Source organism: Salvelinus fontinalis, chromosome 32 (genome assembly GCF_029448725.1).
Source record: "Salvelinus fontinalis isolate EN_2023a chromosome 32, ASM2944872v1, whole genome shotgun sequence".
NCBI lineage: Eukaryota > Metazoa > Chordata > Actinopteri > Salmoniformes > Salmonidae > Salvelinus > Salvelinus fontinalis.
In genome coordinates this window covers 19,339,364-19,357,259 of record NC_074696.1, presented here as the reverse complement: position 1 = coordinate 19,357,259, position 17,896 = coordinate 19,339,364, and the positions used below count along the sequence as shown (strand labels likewise).

The window sequence follows — 17,896 nt, the reverse complement described above, 5'->3', positions numbered from 1 at the left end:
CAATAAGCGTCTCTTAACTACAACTGTGAGTCGCTATGGGCCATTTAATAAAAAAATGACTTGTGTGTGGTTCTCTGCCTGAGCCCTTCCACAAAAACAACTAACACTCCTGTTTCTGTTTGTGAGTCCCAGGCCAGATGAAGATAATCATATGGTTGTGCTCCTGTGTCTGTTTCTGACTGTGTGGCCTGTTTTGGGCCCTGCGTTCACTACCCCCATTCACCCCCTCCACTATTAACTTTGTTTGTTACTTTAGGGGCGGGGGGACGGGGGGAGGGAGGAAGATGGGGGGTAGTAAGAGGGGGGTCCATCCATCGTTCTCGAATCAGATTATTTTGTTTATTTTTATCCGGCTGGAAGTCTTTGCGTTGTAATTGAGGGCTGTGTAAACTTTGGTTAGTGTTTTCTGTTTTTTTTTCTATTCTGGGAAGGAGCTACTAGTCAATGTTTCTTTCACTTTGTTAGTCTGTTAAGCCCCTGATGCCCCCACACCACATCAATAGTGTTCATTAGTGTCTGGTGATCAGGCAGAATTGGATTCATCAGGGTATGTGTTTAATGTGGAGGGGGTCTGTGCTGTGCTGCTGCCTGCGTGTGTATGTGTGTGTGTGTGTGTGTATTGTACTTCCTTGGCCCTTCTCTTTTCTAATCATGTTGTGTCCTAATGATAGGTCTGGTACCACAGCTACTGGGCGTGGCCCCGGAGAAAGCCATAAAGCTGACAGTAAGTGCCTTGTTTTTCCACATGGAGACCAGTCAGGCCCCAGTTTCAGGCCCCAGTCACCACGGAGCCCCTCACTGAGCCCTAGTTTAACATTTACCTCTAGTTTTAGTTTAATGTACAGTACAGATTTTATGTACACACGCACACACTCACACACACATGCAGGCACAGACATACATACAAATACACACAGTCTAATGTTTAGTGTTCTCGCCACAGGTCAATGACTTTATCAGAGGGAAGACCAGACAGAAGGATGGATCAATCCCTGTACCTGCTGAGATCCTGGCTGGTGCATGTGTGAGTATCATCTCATTGATCAGCCTCCATCCACATAGAAGCTGACTAGACAGGCATGTTTTACCTGTTGCAGGTTTAGGCCCACTGGAGGATGACATTCACGTCTTGCACCACCAACTGACCTGAGATCAGGTGTTTCTAAACTGGACGACACACAGACGGAGACAGACAGGACTGCTACCTGAGAGACTGCCCCCCCACCTCGACCCCACTACCCCCACCCTGTGTTTGATCAGTAAGCTGTCACCCCCCCCCCACCCCATCCCTTTAGTTCTACTAGACCCTATAGCACCCAATGAATAGAGGCCTTTCACCAAGGAGCTGTTTGATGCCGATCACTAAAGCAGAATATTTAGGGTACACAAGTCATTATGTGTACCCACATACTTGCCATGTGCACGCAAGCGACTACAACTCAATTAAGGTTATGAATGAATGTTTTGAGGAGGTTTATTTGGAGAGATTTTGAAATGAGAGACGTTAGTATGGAAATTGTGTGTCGCAAATAACACATGTAGAGTGGAATGTTGAAGATAAAAAGGACAGCTTTTTAAAATTTTATCTTGAGTGTCGGAAAAAAAGGTTGTTCTATACATGTTGTACGTTCAGGCCAGAGTAGTGGGACGTAGTGTATGTGGACTGGAATGAGGACGGATGGATTTTTCCTCTTTATCACTGTGAGCTGATCTGACCATTCCTTTCATCCTGTCCCTTCTTCTGGTGTTAGTGCTGGACAGTCCTCTCCTGTTATCACTCACTCACACACCCCAGCGCACAGCACACACACACACCTGTGACACACACACAGAGACACATGCATGCACATGGAGACACACACACGGGCGCGTGGGCACAAACACAGAAACATTCACAGACAGACACACATGTACGCGCACGCAAACACAGAGATAAATACACACACAGTCAGATGCACAGACTCAGACACTCAGAGACACACACACGGATGCATGCAGGCACACACACACACACACACACACACACACACACACACACACACACACACACACACACACACACACACACACACACACACACACACACACACACACACGCACTGTTTAGTGGACTTCAGCCACATCACATGAAGTCTGTTTATATGATTTGGAAACTGTGAAAGTGTTGGTTTGGACTTCAGCAACAGTCCCAGACCAGTAGTCTGACAGGACAGAAGAGAAAGAGCCTGGAGGGAGCGAGGGAGGGAGGGAGGGAGCGAGGGAGGGAGGGAGTGGCGGTGGTGGTGTAAATAACGTTTTTACAAATCTATTACTGTTAAATAGGACTGGTGAGGATCTAGACATTTTCTTATCTTCTCCTCTCTTCTTTTCTCCTCTCTTTTCTTTCCTCTTCTCCTCTCTTCTCACTTCTCTTCTACTCTCCTCTCTCCTCTCTTCTCCTCTTTCCTGCATTCTCTCCTCTTCTCTCCTCTCTCTCCTCTCTTTCCTCTCTCCTCTCTTCTCATCTCTTCTCCTCTTCTCCTCTCTTCTCTCTTCTCCTCTCTTATTTTCTCCTCTAATCCTTTCCCATCTCTTATCTTATGTTCTTTCCATTCACCTCCTTCTCCTCACTTCCCTTTCCCCTTTCCTCTCCTTTTTTCTATGCTCCTCTCAACACTTCTGATCTGTTTTCTCTGTTCACCTCTTCTACCCTCTTCTCCTCATCTCCACTTTGCTCTTTGCCTCTCCACTTGGCTGTGCCCCCTTTCCTCTAATTTCTGCCCCTCCTTCCTTCCTTCCTTCCTTCCTTCCTTCCTTCCTTCGCTCTCCTCTCATCCCCTCTTTTCTCCCTGCTCCCAATATTCTCCTTTCCTCCTCTGGTCCCGCTCTTCTTTTCTCCTCTCTCCCCCTCTCTTCTTTTCTCCTCTCTCTCCTCCTTCCTCTCTCCCCCTCTCTTCTCCTCTTTCCTCTCTCCCCCTCTCTTCTCCTCTTTCCTCTCTCCCACTCTCTTCTCCTCTTTGCCCACTCATGTCATCTCCCCTCCCATCGTTCCTCTCTTTTCGTCTCTCTCCTCCTTCCTCTCTCCCCCTCTCTCCTCCTCTCTCTCCTCCTTCCTATCTTCTCCTCTCTCTCCTCCTTCCTCTCTCCATCTCTTTCTCCACCTCATTGTAGCCTCAGAATATAATTAAGCTCAGTGATGGTTGCCAGATCTTAATGATTATTTGGTAAGAAAGGCATGCTCCATTGACTGAGACGCTGCTGGCTGGCTGGATGCCTATCAGGCGGTCGTTGGCCCTCATTTGAGGTCTTGGTTACTCAAAATACACACTGGGCCAATGTCAAGAGCACAGAAAGCAACAGAAGGAAGAGAGAGAGAGAGCGAGAGAGCGAGAGAGAGAGTGAGAGAGAGCGCGCGAGAGAGAGAGAGATTATCTATTTCACTTGCTTTGGCAATGTATACATATGTTTCCCATGCCAATAAAGCCCTTTAAATTGAGAGAAAGAAAGAGGGAGAGAGAGAGGGAATACAGTGTTGCTTTGTTAGTTTTCACTGTAGCAATTATTCAGTGTAAATCGCTTCAATTAGATTGTTAAGCCTTTGTAATGGTTTGTTATTCGGCTCCGTTTCGAGTGCTAAAAACATTTATCACAACGTTTAACACTCACATGAGAACATAAACACACACGCACGCACGCACACACACACACACACACACACACACACACACACACACACACACACACACACACACACACACACACACACACACACACACACACACACACACACACACACACACACACACACACACACACACACACACACACACACACACACACACACACACACACACACATACATAAATGCATGCTATCTTGTGTAATCCCCATTGAGCATTCTCTTGGCACCTATGAAAGTGTGAGTGGTTATTAATGGAGGGTGGCTAATGTTTGCTAACTTGCGCTAAGCTATTGTATGCCTTTGAAAAGGAAACTGTTAGCTGTTAGCCCCAGGGTGTGTGTGTGTGTGTGTGTGTGTGTGTGTGTGTGTGTGTGTGTGTGTGTGTGTGTGTGTGTGTGTGTGTGTGTGTGTGTGTGTGTGTGTGTGTGTGTGTGTGTGTGTGTGTGTGTGTGTGTGTGTGTGTGTGTGTGTGTGTGTGTGTGTGTGCGTATACATGCCCACGTGTGTGTGTGTGGAGTTGCTGATATGAGAGTGCAGTCAACTCTGCGGTCTAGGCCCCTCATCTCTCAGTGCTGGAGCGTGTCTGAGGTGCTGACTCTCAAAACTCCTAAGGGGATCACCTTGCCTTGTAATTACCTGGGAATTATCAGAGCGCCACCGACTGTGTCACTCTGTAATCAAATCTCTCTCTCTCTCTGTGACTCTCCCTCTCTCGCCCTCTTTGTCTGTCTCCCTCTCCCCCTTTCTCTCTCCCCTTTCTATCTCTCTCTCTCCCATTCTCTCTCTCGCTCTCTCCATCTATCTCTCCCTCTCTCTTTTTCTCCCTTTCTCTCTCTCTCTGTTTCTGTCAATTCGATTTAATTCAAGGGCTTTATTGGCATGGGAAACATATGTTAACATTGCCAAAGCAAGTGAGGTAGATAATATACAAAAGTGAAATAAACAATAAAAATGAACAGTAAACATTACACTCACAGAAGTTCCAAAAGAATAAAGACATTACAAATGTCATATTATGTATGTATAGTGTTGTAACGATGTGCAAATGGTTAAAGTACAAAAGGGAAAATAAATAAGCAGAAATATGGGTTGTATTTACAATGGTGTTTGTTCTTCACTGTTTGAGCTTTTCTGTCTCTCTCTCCCTCTCACTCCCTTTCTCCCCCTCCCCCTGACATATGTGTCTGTTCTTCTGTCTGTCAGTCCTAATTGTGCAGTGGTTTCTCTAACCTGTCTTGTTGTTTTCTGTCCTTTAATATTAAAAAATCCCCCAATTAGTGTCCAATTGATGTGAGTGAGAGCATTGGCTGCTGAAGTGGACCTAATTCCAGCTCATCATCTCCGTGTCCAACGGACCTGTAATAAATGCATTGCTTTTAGAGGGCCGCTGTAATCAACTATGAAAGATAATTTTCCACAGGAAGAAATAGTTATACCATTGTAGCTGTGAGACGTTAGAATTAAGAATCGGCCTCCTGCTATTCACTGCCCTCATTAAGGGCTGGAAGGGAAGTGTGGGTCGGTTCTGCTCCACTCTATTTAAAGTTTTAATACCTTCAATGAAACGATTATGATCTCTTCCTCGAAATATGGAAATGCTTACTTAAGAATTCTAGGGCAGCTGTTAAAAACGCACATGGTTGCAGATTCAGATTGAGGCACTCATTTGATGGCTTTCCCGTAAGATAGAAGACACAAAATTCAACATTCATATTCCACAGCAAAGAGGGCGGAGAAAGAACAACAACCAACAGTACAGGCCCTTTTTAACGGCGGGGAAGGGCTCCATGGAAACAGATTTCTATCTAATTGCACTGTGCCGCTTTCTGTGCAGCCACAGTATCCAGGGGCAACTAGGAAGAGAGAAAGACCGGGAGAGAGAGAGCGAGAGAGCGAGGCAGAGGCCGAGAAAGAGTTCCAGGATGGTTGCCACCTTTCCCGGCTAACTACATCCCGGCTCTCCCTCTCCGTGCCGAGACGCAGTTAGCTATAAACACAGTTTAAACGCCGCCGCCGCTGCACCACACCCCCGGCTCTAGATACCGTAGCTGAAGCATGAAAGCTCTCTGAGAGGAACCTGTCTGGGCCTGTGGCTGGGTGTTTGATCTCCGGCACCAAGTACAAGGTTGGAGCGTTAAGACAGAACCCCTCAGGCAGGGTAGAACTGAATAAGGACTGTTTAGAGACTAGAGACAGACCTGGGAGCCTGTCTACAGTGAACATCTATCACTGACATACCTAGCAGCCTGTCTACAGTGAACATCTATCACTGACAGACCTAGCAGCCTGTCTACAGTGAACATCTATCACTGACAGACCTAGCAGCCTGTCTACAGTGAACATCTATCACTGACAGACCTGGGAGCCTGTCTACAGTGAACATCTATCACTGACAGACCTAGCATCCTGTCTACAGTGAACATCTATCACTGACAGACCTAGCAGCCTGTCTACAGTGAACATATATCACTGACAGACCTAGCAGCCTGTCTACAGTGAACATCTATCACTGACAGACCTAGCAGCCTGTCTACAGTGAACATCTATCACTGACAGACCTAGCATCCTGTCTACAGTGAACATCTATCACTGACAGACCTAGTAGCCTGTCTACAGTGAACATCTATCACTGACAGACCTAGCAGCCTGTCTACAGTGAACATCTATCACTGACAGACCTAGCAGCCTGTCTACAGTGAACATCTATCACTGACAGACCTAGCAGCCTGTCTACAGTGAACATCTATCACTGACAGACCTAGCATCCTGTCTACAGTGAACATCTATCACTGACAGACCTAGCAGCCTGTCTACAGTGAACATCTATCACTGACAGACCTAGCAGCCTGTCTACAGTGAACATCTATCACTGACAGACCTAGCAGCCTGTCTACAGTGAACATCTATCACTGACAGACCTAGCAGCCTGTCTACAGTGAACATCTATCACTGACAGACCTAGCAGCCTGTCTACAGTGAACATTTATCACTGACAGACCTAGCAGCCTGTCTACAGTGAACATCTATCACTGACAGACCTAGCAGCCTGTCTACAGTGAACATCTATCACTGACAGACCTAGCAGCCTGTCTACAGTGAACATCTATCACTGACAGACCTAGCAGCCTGTCTACAGTGAACATCTATCACTGACAGACCTAGCAGCCTGTCTACAGTGAACATCTATCACTGACAGACCTAGCAGCCTGTCTACAGTGAACATCTATCACTGACAGACCTAGCAGCCTGTCTACAGTGAACATCTATCACTGCCAGTGTAGCCTATTGACCTGTCCTGTGTGAATGACATCAGTCAGACCTGTGAGGTGCCTATTTATTTTATTTATTTTACCGTTATTTTACCAGGTAAGTTGACTGAGAACACGTTCTCATTTGCAGCAACGACCTGGGGAATAGTTACAGGGGAGAGGAGGGGGATGAATGAGCCAATTGTAAACTGGGGATTATTAGGTGACCATGATGGTTTGAGGGCCAGATTGGGAATTTACCCAGGACACCGGGGTTAACACCCCTACTCTTATGATAAGTGCCATGGAATCTTTAATGACCTCAGAGAGTCAGGACACCCGTTTAACGTCCCATCCGAAAGACGGCACCCTACACAGGGAAGTGTCCCCAATCACTGCCCTGGGGCATTGGGATATTTTTTTTAGACCAGAGGAAAGAGTGCCTCCTACTGGCCCTCCAACACCACTTCCAGCAGGGCGCTATCAGTGTATCATAAAAACATTTAATACCGTTCTTCATTTTTGCGCTTATCTGCTTCGCTCGCGTCTTGACCGGAGAAAGGCCTAAAGAACGAGGGTGCGTTCAATTTATACGGCTGACTCCGTTACCTAGCTACAGTGGCCACTTACAGCCCATTGTGTCACAGTTTTATTACAAAAAGATTCATAAAACACTTATCTAATACTGTAAATCCTTTCCCCACTGTGTGTGTGTGTGTGTGTGTGTCGTCCAGGCGGGTGGATCTCAGGTGATCTTTACCAACCCTCTGGAGATCGTGAAGATCCGCCTGCAGGTGGCTGGAGAGATCACCACCGGCCCCCGCGTCAGCGCCATATCTGTCATCAAGGACCTGGGCTTCTTTGGCCTCTATAAGGTAGATCCTTCTGTACACCTAGCACTGAATTCAAAGACAGGGACAATTAGGACATAGCTGTACTTAACCCCTCAGCTACAATAGCAGCTGAATCAGGTAGAGATTGCTAATGAGGGCCTACGAGCGACTGTGGACCATAGGGCCGCCCAGGGCCAGGTAGCAGGGAGCATGGCTGAGATTGAGATATAAACAACGTAAGCTAACTTTGTAACAATGGCCATGGTAACAATGGACTGAATACCATTGACTCAGGTAGGTAGAGGGGCTCTGCGTTTTGTTTTCAAGGGACTGTTGGACGGGGATTTGAGCTCTGGCAGGTGCTATTTTTGGCTTTATTTTAGAACTACGGTGGGTCATTCTCATTATGGAGAGGTTGGTTTTTAGAAGGGCACCGATGACCAGTGTCGTTGATTCATGAAACATTTTAGAGAGTTCTGATTCAGTCTTTTATCTCTCATTAAAGCTGTGGGCGTTAACACTTCTTTGGGTTTGATTTAAATGACAGCTCAAGGTTACTTTATCCAGAGCCTGCAGATTCTAACCTTTTCTCTTTTCTTAGCAACGTTTCAGTTCTATGTCTTCCCATGTTAGTCTTTTGTGTTTGTCAATCTGTGTGTGTGTGTGTGTGTGTGTGTGTGTGTGTGTGTGTGTGTGTGTGTGTGTGTGTGTGTGTGTGTGTGTGTGTGTGTGTGTGTGTGTGTGTGTGTGTGTGTGTGTGTGTGTGTGTGTGTGTGTGTGTGTGTGTGTGAGTGAGTGAGAGAGTGCTGAACCTGATGCCTCCACTTGTATGTGTTTGTCCGTGTTTGCGCGTGTCTACAGTATGTCTGCTCCGTCGTATGTATGAGAATGCTGAATCCGGTATGACGGTAGTGGTGCCTCCCCTGTCTCCCTCTGTGTCTCCTGTCCTCCTGCTGAGACAATGTGCATTGAGAGAGAAGCAGGAGGGCTGGGAGGGCCCAGACAGGCTCCAGCCTGTGAGTCCCAGACGGGTTGGCTCCTCAGGGCTGTGCCCAGGCACAGAGCACCCTTTGTCAGGCTAATTACCCTGCCCCTCAGCCTCTCTCTCTGCCTCTCCCTGCTACCTACCTCCGCTCCGCTGCTGGAGGGACTGGCTGACTGACTGACTGGCTGATGCGCTAGTGCCACCACTGTTCACAGTGAGAACTCCAACTATGATCCTATCACATGTATGGTATTGCTGTGTCTGCAGTGCAGTATTTATCAAGACAAAGCTATTCACTCATATTAACACATACTTGTATGTACTCCAGTACTCACAGTCAATCATACTGTATGCACCATGCACAATCCCTCATTCAAAGCCATAGACAGAAGGAGACACACATATTATGTCACGTTCCTGACCTATTTATGTTAGTTTTTGTGTGTTAGTTGGTCAGGACGTGAGGTTGGGTGGGCATTCTATGTTATCTGTTTCTATGTTGGTTTAGGGTTGCCTGGTATGGCTCTCAATTGGAGGCAGGTGTTTGGCGTTCCTCTAATTGAGAGTCATATTTAGGTAGGCGGTTCACAGTGTTTGTTTGTGGGTGGTTGTCTCCTGTGTCCGTGTCAATGTTTGCACCATACGGGACTGTATACGGTTTGTTTATTTCATGTAGTCTGTTCCTGTTCATTTCGTTCGTCACGTTGTATGTAAGTTCGTCGTTCAGGACTGTCTACTTTCGTTTTGTTATTTTGTATCATTTTCAAGTATAGTTCGTTTTGTCTTATTAAATAAATTCATCATGTCATTTCAACGCGCTGCACCTTGGTTCCCTCAATACTCCTCCTTTTCGGTTGAAGAGGAGGAGGATTATCGTTACAGAACCACCCACCAAATTACCAGAGCCAAGCAGCGGAGTCAAAGGAGAAAGGGACAGGAAAAGAAGGAGCAATGGACATGGGACGATGTTCTGGATGGAAAGGGTGTCTACACATGGGAGGAGATCCTAGCTGGTAGAGATCGCCTCCCATGGGAACAGCTGGAGGCACTGAGGAGAGCGGAGGCTACCGGAGAGAGGAACCGGAGCTATGAGGGAACGTGTCTGGCACGGAAGCCGAAAAAGCCCGTGAGTAACTCCCAAAAATTTCTTGGGGGGGGGCTAAAGGGTAGTGGGCCAAGGGCAGGTAGGAGACCTGCGCCCACTTCCCAGGCTTACCGTGGAGAGCGGGAGTACGGGCAGGCGCCGTGTTACGCAGTAGAGCGCACGGTGTCTCCTGTACGAGTGCATAGCCCAGTGCGGGTTATTCCACCTCCCCGCACTGGGAGGGCTAGATTGGGCATTGAGCCAGGTGTCATGAGGCCGGCTCAACGCGTCTGGTCTCCAGTGCGTCTCCTCGGGCCGGCATACATGGCACCGGCCTTACGCATGGTTTCTCCGGTTCGCCTACATAGGCCGGTGCGGGTTATTCCACCTCCCCGCACTGGTCGGGCAACCGGGAGCATTCAACCAGGTAAGGTCGGGCAGGCTCAATGCTCAAGAGAGCCAGTACGCCTCCACGGTCCGGTATTTCCGGCACCACCTCCCCGCCCCAGCCTAGTACCTACAGTGTCTACACTATGCACTAGGCTACCAGTGCGTATCCTGAGCCCTGTTCCTCCTCCACGCACTCTCCCTGTGGTGCGTGTATTTAGCCCGGTGCCTCCAGTTCCGGGCCCACGCACTAAGCTACCAGTGCGTCTCCAGAGCCCTGTACACACTGTATATTCTCCCCCTACTAATCCTGATGTGCTTGTCCTCAGCCCGGCGTCACCAGTGCCGGTACCACGCATCAGGGATAGAGTAGGCTTTGAGAATACAGTGTGCCCTGTCCCTGCTCCCCGCACTAGTAGGAAGGTGCTTATCATTAGCACGGTGCCTCCAGTTCCGGCACCACGCACCAGGTCTACAGTGCGCCATATCCGGCCAGAGCCATCCGTCTCCCCAGCGCCATCTGAGCCATCCGTCTCCCCAGCGCCATCTGAGCCATCCGTCTTCCCAGCGCCATCTGAGCCATCTGTCTCCTCAGCGCCATCTGAGCCATCCGTCTCCCCAGCGCCATCTGAGCCATCCGTCTGCCAGGAGCCTGCAAAGCCGCCCGTCTGCCATGAGCCTGCAAAGCCGCCCGTCTGCCATGAGCCTACAGAGCCGTCAGCCAGACAGGAGCCGCTAGAGCCATCAGCCAGACAGGAGCCGCTAGAGCCGTCAGCCAGACAGGATCTGCCAGAGCCGCCAACCAGACAGGATCTGCCAGAGCCGCCAACCAGACAGGATCTGCCAGAGCCGCCAACCAGACAGGATCTGCCAGAGCCGCCAACCAGACAGGATCTGCCAGAGCCGCCAACCAGACAGGATCTGCCAGAGCCGCCAGCGAGCCATGAGCAGCCAGAGCCGTCAGAGCGCCATGAGCAGCCAGAGCCGTCAGTGAGCCATGAGCAGCCAGAGCCGTCAGTGAGCCATGAGCAGCCAGAGCCGTCAGAGAGCCATGAGCAGCCAGAGCCGTCAGAGCGCCATGAGCGTCGTGAGCCGTCAGCCTGCCATGAGCGTCGTGAGCCGTCAGCCTGCCATGAGCGTCGAGAGCCGTCAGCCTGCCATGAGCGTCGAGAGCCGTCAGCCTGCCATGAGCGTCGAGAGCCGTCAGCCTGCCATGAGCGTCGAGAGCCGTCAGCCTGCCATGAGCGTCGAGAGCTGTCAGCCTGCCATGAGCGTCGAGAGCCGTCAGCCAGCCATGAGCATCGAGAGTCGTCAGTCAGCCATGAGCTGCCTTTCAGCCTGAAAAGGCTGGATACCCAGAACTGCCCATCAGTCCAGAGCTGTCTCTCTGTCCGGAGCTGCCTTTCAGTCCGGAGTTGCCCCTCTATCCTAATCTCCCTCTCTATCTTCATCTATCTCTATAGTCTTATCTATCCCTCTATCTTGATTTATCTCTCTGTCCTGGTGTTATCCTTATTTAATATATTATTAAGAGAATTGTGTGGGGGAAGAAAGAGGGTGGACATTCTATGTTGGAGGAAGTTAGGATGGATTATGGTGGGGTGGGAACCGCGCCCGGAGCCTGAGCCACCACCGTGGTTAGATGCCCACCCAGACCCTCCCCTAGACTTTGTGCTGGTGCGTCCGGAGTTCGCACCTTGTGGGGGGGGTACTGTCACGTTCCTGACCTATTTATGTTAGTTTTTGTGTGTTAGTTGGTCAGGACGTGAGGTTGGGTGGGCATTCTATGTTATCTGTTTCTATGTTGGTTTAGGGTTGCCTGGTATGGCTCTCAATTGGAGGCAGGTGTTTGGCGTTCCTCTAATTGAGAGTCATATTTAGGTAGGCGGTTCACAGTGTTTGTTTGTGGGTGGTTGTCTCCTGTGTCCGTGTCAATGTTTGCACCATACGGGACTGTATACGGTTTGTTTATTTCATGTAGTCTGTTCCTGTTCATTTCGTTCGTCACGTTGTATGTAAGTTCGTCGTTCAGGACTGTCTACTTTCGTTTTGTTATTTTGTATCATTTTCAAGTATAGTTCGTTTTGTCTTATTAAATAAATTCATCATGTCATTTCAACGCGCTGCACCTTGGTTCCCTCAATACTCCTCCTTTTCGGTTGAAGAGGAGGAGGATTATCGTTACATATTATGTCAGGCTACACCAGGGTAGGCAATCCGCCTCAGCGAATCTTTTATCAGAGCGGATGGTTGGGGGCTGGAAAAATTGGAATAATTTGTACACTGCAAATTGACCATAACTAACCCCTAAAATGATTATATTGGAAAATAACAATAATTTCATACTTTGATTACACTGAGACATGATCACATCTCTTGTTTTATTCTCTCTTTTTTATTCCTAAATTAAACACGTTTTTTTGCTGAATTTCTGTTGATCTTTCTTGACCAAAAATTGAACATAGTTTTGTTATTATAATTTATTTACTAAAAACTTTGGTGGGCCAAAGAAAATCACTTGCAGGCTAGTTTTGACCCTCCTGCCGCCTGTTGCGACCCATGGCCTACACCTCCATGTATTTAAACAAGTCAGTCTCACCTCCATGTATTTAAACAGGTCAGTCTCACCTCCATGTATTTAAACAAGTCAGTCTCACCTCCATGTATTTAAACAGGTCAGTCTCACCTCCATGTATTTAAACAGGTCAGTCTCACCTCCATGTATTGTAACAGGTCAGTCTCACCTCCATGTATTTAAACAGGTCAGTCTCACCTCCATGTATTTAAACAAGTCAGTCTCACCTCCATGTATTTAAACAAGTCAGTCTCACCTCCATGTTTTTAAACAGGTCAGTCTCACCTCCATGTATTTAAACAGGTCAGTCTCACCTCCATGTATTTAAACAGGTCAGTCTCACCTCCATGTATTTAAACAAGTCAGTCTCACCTCCATGTATTGTAACAGGTCAGTCTCACCTCCATGTATTTAAACAAGTCAGTCTCACCTCCATGTATTTAAACAGGTCAGTCTCACCTCCATGTATTTAAACAAGTCAGTCTCACCTCCATGTATTGTAACAGGTCAGTCTCACCTCCATGTATTTAAACAGGTCAGTCTCACCTCCATGTATTTAAACAGGTCAGTCTCACCTCCATGTATTTAAACAGGTCAGTCTCACCTCCATGTATTTAAACAGGTCAGTCTCACCTCCATGTATTTAAACAGGTCAGTCTCACCTCCACGTATTTAAACAAGTCAGTCTCACCTCCATGTATTGTAACAGGTCAGTCTCACCTCCATGTTTTTAAACAGGTCAGTCTCACCTCCATGTATTGAAACAGGTCAGTCTCACCTCAATGCATTGAAACAGGTCAGTCTCACCTCCATGTATTGTAACAGGTCAGTCTCACCTCCATGTTTTTAAACAGGTCAGTCTCACCTCCATGTATTTTAACAGGTCCGTCTCACCTCAATGCATTGAAACAAGTCAGTCTCACCTCCATGTATTTTAACAGGTCCGTCTCACCTCAATGCATTGAAACAAGTCAGTCTCACCTCCATGTATTGTAACAGGTCAGTCTCACCTCCATGTATTTAAACAAGTCAGTCTCACCTCCATGTATTTAAACAGGTCAGTCTCACCTCCATGTATTTAAACAGGTCAGTCTCACCTCCATGTATTTAAACAGGTCAGTCTCACCTCCATGTATTTAAACAGGTCAGTCTTACCTCCATGCATTGAAACAGGTCAGTCTCACCTCCATGTATTTAAACAGGTCAGTCTCACCTCCATGTATTTAAACAGGTCAGTCTCACCTCCATGTATTTAAACAGGTCAGTCTCACCTCCATGTGTTTAAACAGGTCAGTCTCACCTCCATGTATTTTAACAGGTCAGTCTCACCTCCATGTATTTTAACAGGTCAGTCTCACCTCCATGTATTTTAACAGGTCAGTCTCACCTCCATGTATTTAAACAGGTCAGTCTCACCTCCATGCATTTAAACAGGTCAGTCTCACCTCCATGTATTTAAACAGGTCAGTCTCACCTCCATGTATTTAAACAGGTCAGTCTCACCTCCATGTATTTTAACAGGTCAGTCTCACCTCCATGTATTTTAACAGGTCAGTCTCACCTCCATGTATTTAAACAGGTCAGTCTCACCTCCATGCATTTAAACAGGTCAGTCTCACCTCCATGTATTTAAACAGGTCAGTCTCACCTCCACGTATTTAAACAGTACTAGGCCTGTACTGCCGTACTGTCTGTGTGTGATTGTGAACCAGGGCCTATCGACAACTTTTCAGCACGCAGTGTGGCATGGCGGCCCTGACAGGGAGGGGAGGGCAGGCAGGCAGGGCAGGACAGGGCAGTCAGGACAGGGCAGGCAGGGCAGGGCAGGGCAGGGCATGGTAGGGTAGGCAGGACAGGGCAGGCAGGACAGGGCAGGGCAGGGCAGGGTAGGCAGGCAGGGCAGGACAGGGCAGGCAGGGCAGGGCAGGCAGGGCAGGCAGGGCAGGGTAGGCAGGCAGGACAGGCAGGGCAGGGTAGGCAGGACAGGGCAGGGCAGGGCAGGGCAGGCAGGACAGGGCAGGCAGGACAGGGCAGGCAGGGCAGGCAGGACAGGGAAGGCAGGCAGGGTAGGGCAGACAGGGCAGACAGGACAGGGCAGACAGGGTAGGCAGGCAGGACAGGGCAGGCAGGACAGGACAGGGCAGGGTAGGCAGGCAGGGTAGGGCAGACAGGGCAGGGCAGGGTAGGCAGGCAGGACAGGTCAGACAGGGTAGGCAGGCAGGACAGGGCAGGCAGGACAGGACAGGGCAGGGTAGGCAGGCAGGGTAGGGCAGACAGGGCAGACAGGACAGGGCAGACAGGGTAGGCAGGCAGGACAGGGCAGGCAGGACAGGGCAGGACAGGGCAGGGAAGGGCAGGCAGGACAGGGTAGGGAAGGGCAGGCAGGCAGGCAGGGCAGGACAGGACAGGGTAGGGCAGGACAGGGTAGGGAAGGGCAGGCAGGCAGGGCAGGACAGGGCAGGACAGGGTAGGGAAGGGCAGGCAGGGCAGGACAGGACAGGGTAGGGCAGGCAGGACAGGGTAGGCAGGGCTTGCAGGGCAGGACAGGACAGGGCAGGCAGGACAGGGCAGGCAGGGCAGGACAGGCAGGGCAGGCAGGACAGGGCAGGCAGGGCAGGGCAGGGTAGGCAGGCAGGACAGGTCAGACAGGGTAGGCAGGCAGGACAGGGCAGGCAGGATAGGACAGGGCAGGGTAGGCAGGCAGGGTAGGGCAGACAGGGCAGGCAGGACAGGGCAGACAGGGTAGGCAGGCAGGACAGGGCAGGCAGGACAGGGCAGGACAGGGCAGGGAAGGGCAGGCAGGACAGGGTAGGGAAGGGCAGGCAGGCAGGCAGGGCAGGACAGGACAGGGTAGGGCAGGCAGGACAGGGTAGGGAAGGGCAGGCAGGGCAGGACAGGACAGGGTAGGGCAGGCAGGACAGGGTAGGGACGGGAAGGCAGGCAGGGCAGGACAGGACAATGTAGGGCAGGCAGGACAGGGTAGGGAAGGGCAGGCAGGCAGGGCAGGCAGGGCAGGACAGGACAGGGCAGGGAAGGGCAGGCAGGACAGGGTAGGGAAGGGCAGGCAGGCAGGGCAGGACAGGACAGGGCAGGGTAGGGCAGGCAGGACAGGGTAGGGAAGGGCAGGGAGGCAGGCAGGCAGGGAAGGGCAGGCAGGACAGGGCAGGCAGGACAGGGAAGGGCAGGCAGGACAGGGCAGGCAGGGAAGGGCAGGCAGGAAGGGCAGGACAGGGTAGGGCAGGCAGGCAGGGAAGGGCAGGCAGGCAGGACAGGACAGGGAAGGGCAGGCAGGGCAGGCAGGACAGGGCAGGCTGGGAAGGGCAGGCAGGCAGGGCAGGCAGGGCAGGACAGGGAAGGACAGGCAGGACAGGGCAGGCAGGGTAGGGCAGGCAGGACAGGCAGGACAGGGCAGGCAGGACAGGGAAGGGCAGGCAGGCAGGACAGGGCAGGCAGGACAGGGAAGGGCAGGCAGGCAGGCAGGCAGGACAGGACAGGGCAGGGAAGGGCAGGACAGGGCAGGACAGGGCAGGGAAGGGCAGGCAGGCAGGACAGGGCAGGACAGGGCAGGGAAGGGCGGGCAGGCAGGCCGGCAGGACAGGGCAGGCAGGGTAGGGCAGGCAGGGTAGGGGATGGCAGGCAGGACAGGGCAGGGGAGAAAGAAGCAAAGCGCTTGAGGAAAGAAGAGATACCATACAGTAAGGTATCTGTGTACGCTGTGGATGAGTGGTAGGATTAACCCCAGCAGTTAAATGAGGCCTGTTTTTAAAGGATAACTTTTCCTGGTCTGAGTCCCAAATGGCAGCCAATTCCCTGTATAGTGCCAATAGGGTGCCATTTGGGATCCAACCTTGGCTATAAACTGCTCTGTGTAAGGGAGAGCTGTCGTTTTCTCTTCCCCTTCCCCAACCTCACCTGGATGGCAGCCAAGGAGGGGAATAAGATGAAACGTAATCTGGTTGAAGATATGGCTTTCTTTACGGTGATGGACAGAGGCAATCTTCCTCCTCTTTCCCTGATCTCTCGTCTTTCACTCTCCACTCTCTCCCTCTCTCTCCCAATCCCCCTCCCTCTCTTCCTATCCCTCGTTCTCCATCTCCCTCCCTCCCTCTCTCTCTATCCCTCGTTCTCCCTCTCTCTTTATTCCTCGTTCTCCCTCTCTCTCTATCCCTCTCCCTCCCTCTCTCTCTATCCCTCTCCCTCTATCCCTCTCTCTCTATCCCTCTCTCTCTATCTCTCTCTCTCGTCTCATGTATATAAACTGGCAGCCAGATGGAGATGAGAAGTGAGGAGAGGTGATGAGTTGTAGTGTAGGACCTAGAGTTTTCCTTGTACATGTGATATGGTCAGAGTACACTCCTGGCCCTAGCGATGTGTAAGATCCCAGATTTTCAAATAGAGGGACAGGAACAGAAACCAGTCTTAGACATTTTGGGGTTAGATTTTTCAGAACATAAACCACAAGCTATACTATAAGAAATGATGTTCTGATGGGACTGGAAAAAGCTGTTGAAGGTAACATCATTCCATTCTAGAAAACACTTGCATTTATTTTCCAGATCAGGATGTCAAAAGGATAATGTGAGACCTCCTCAGCCTTTTACCTAACCTCCCTCCCTCCCTCCCTCCCTCCCTCCCTCCCTCCCTCCCTCCCTCCCTCCCTCCCTCCCTCCCTCCCTCCCTCCCTCCCTCCCTGTCTTCTTGTCTTCTTGTCTTCTTGTCTTTCTCTTTCTGTTTTGACCCCTCCTTGTCTGTTGCCTCCCTTCTTGTTTCTCTGTCCTCCCCATCGCTCAACCCCCCCCCCCCCCCCTCTTTCCTCACCTATTCGTCTCTTCTTTCTCGCTACACCATCCACAGGGAGCCAAAGCCTGTTTCCTGCGAGACATCCCCTTCTCAGCCATCTACTTCCCCTGCTATGCTCACATCAAGACCTACATGAGTGATGATGATGGGAGGATCGGACCGGGCAGGCTGCTGTTTTCAGGGGCCATAGCAGGCAAGATACCATGCAACACTTTTCTTTTATTTTAGTTCCCCTTTATTTAACCAGGTAAGCTAGTTGAGAACAAGTTCTCATTTGCAACTACGACCTGGCCAAGATAAAGCAAAGCAGTGTGAACCGACAA

General features: G+C 50.2%; 1 protein-coding gene across 1 annotated transcript in view; it reads left to right on the top strand.

The window, feature by feature from the left end:
- Window positions 1–17,896, top strand: part of LOC129830837 (electrogenic aspartate/glutamate antiporter SLC25A13, mitochondrial-like) — a 110,559-nt gene that overhangs the window by 75,248 nt on the left and 17,415 nt on the right. Inside the window, exons 12-15 of the mRNA XM_055893610.1 lie at window positions 672–724; window positions 944–1,024; window positions 7,644–7,784; window positions 17,628–17,766. Coding sequence (XP_055749585.1) covers window positions 672–724; window positions 944–1,024; window positions 7,644–7,784; window positions 17,628–17,766 — 414 coding nt within the window. The remainder of the gene's footprint in view (window positions 1–671; window positions 725–943; window positions 1,025–7,643; window positions 7,785–17,627; window positions 17,767–17,896) is intronic.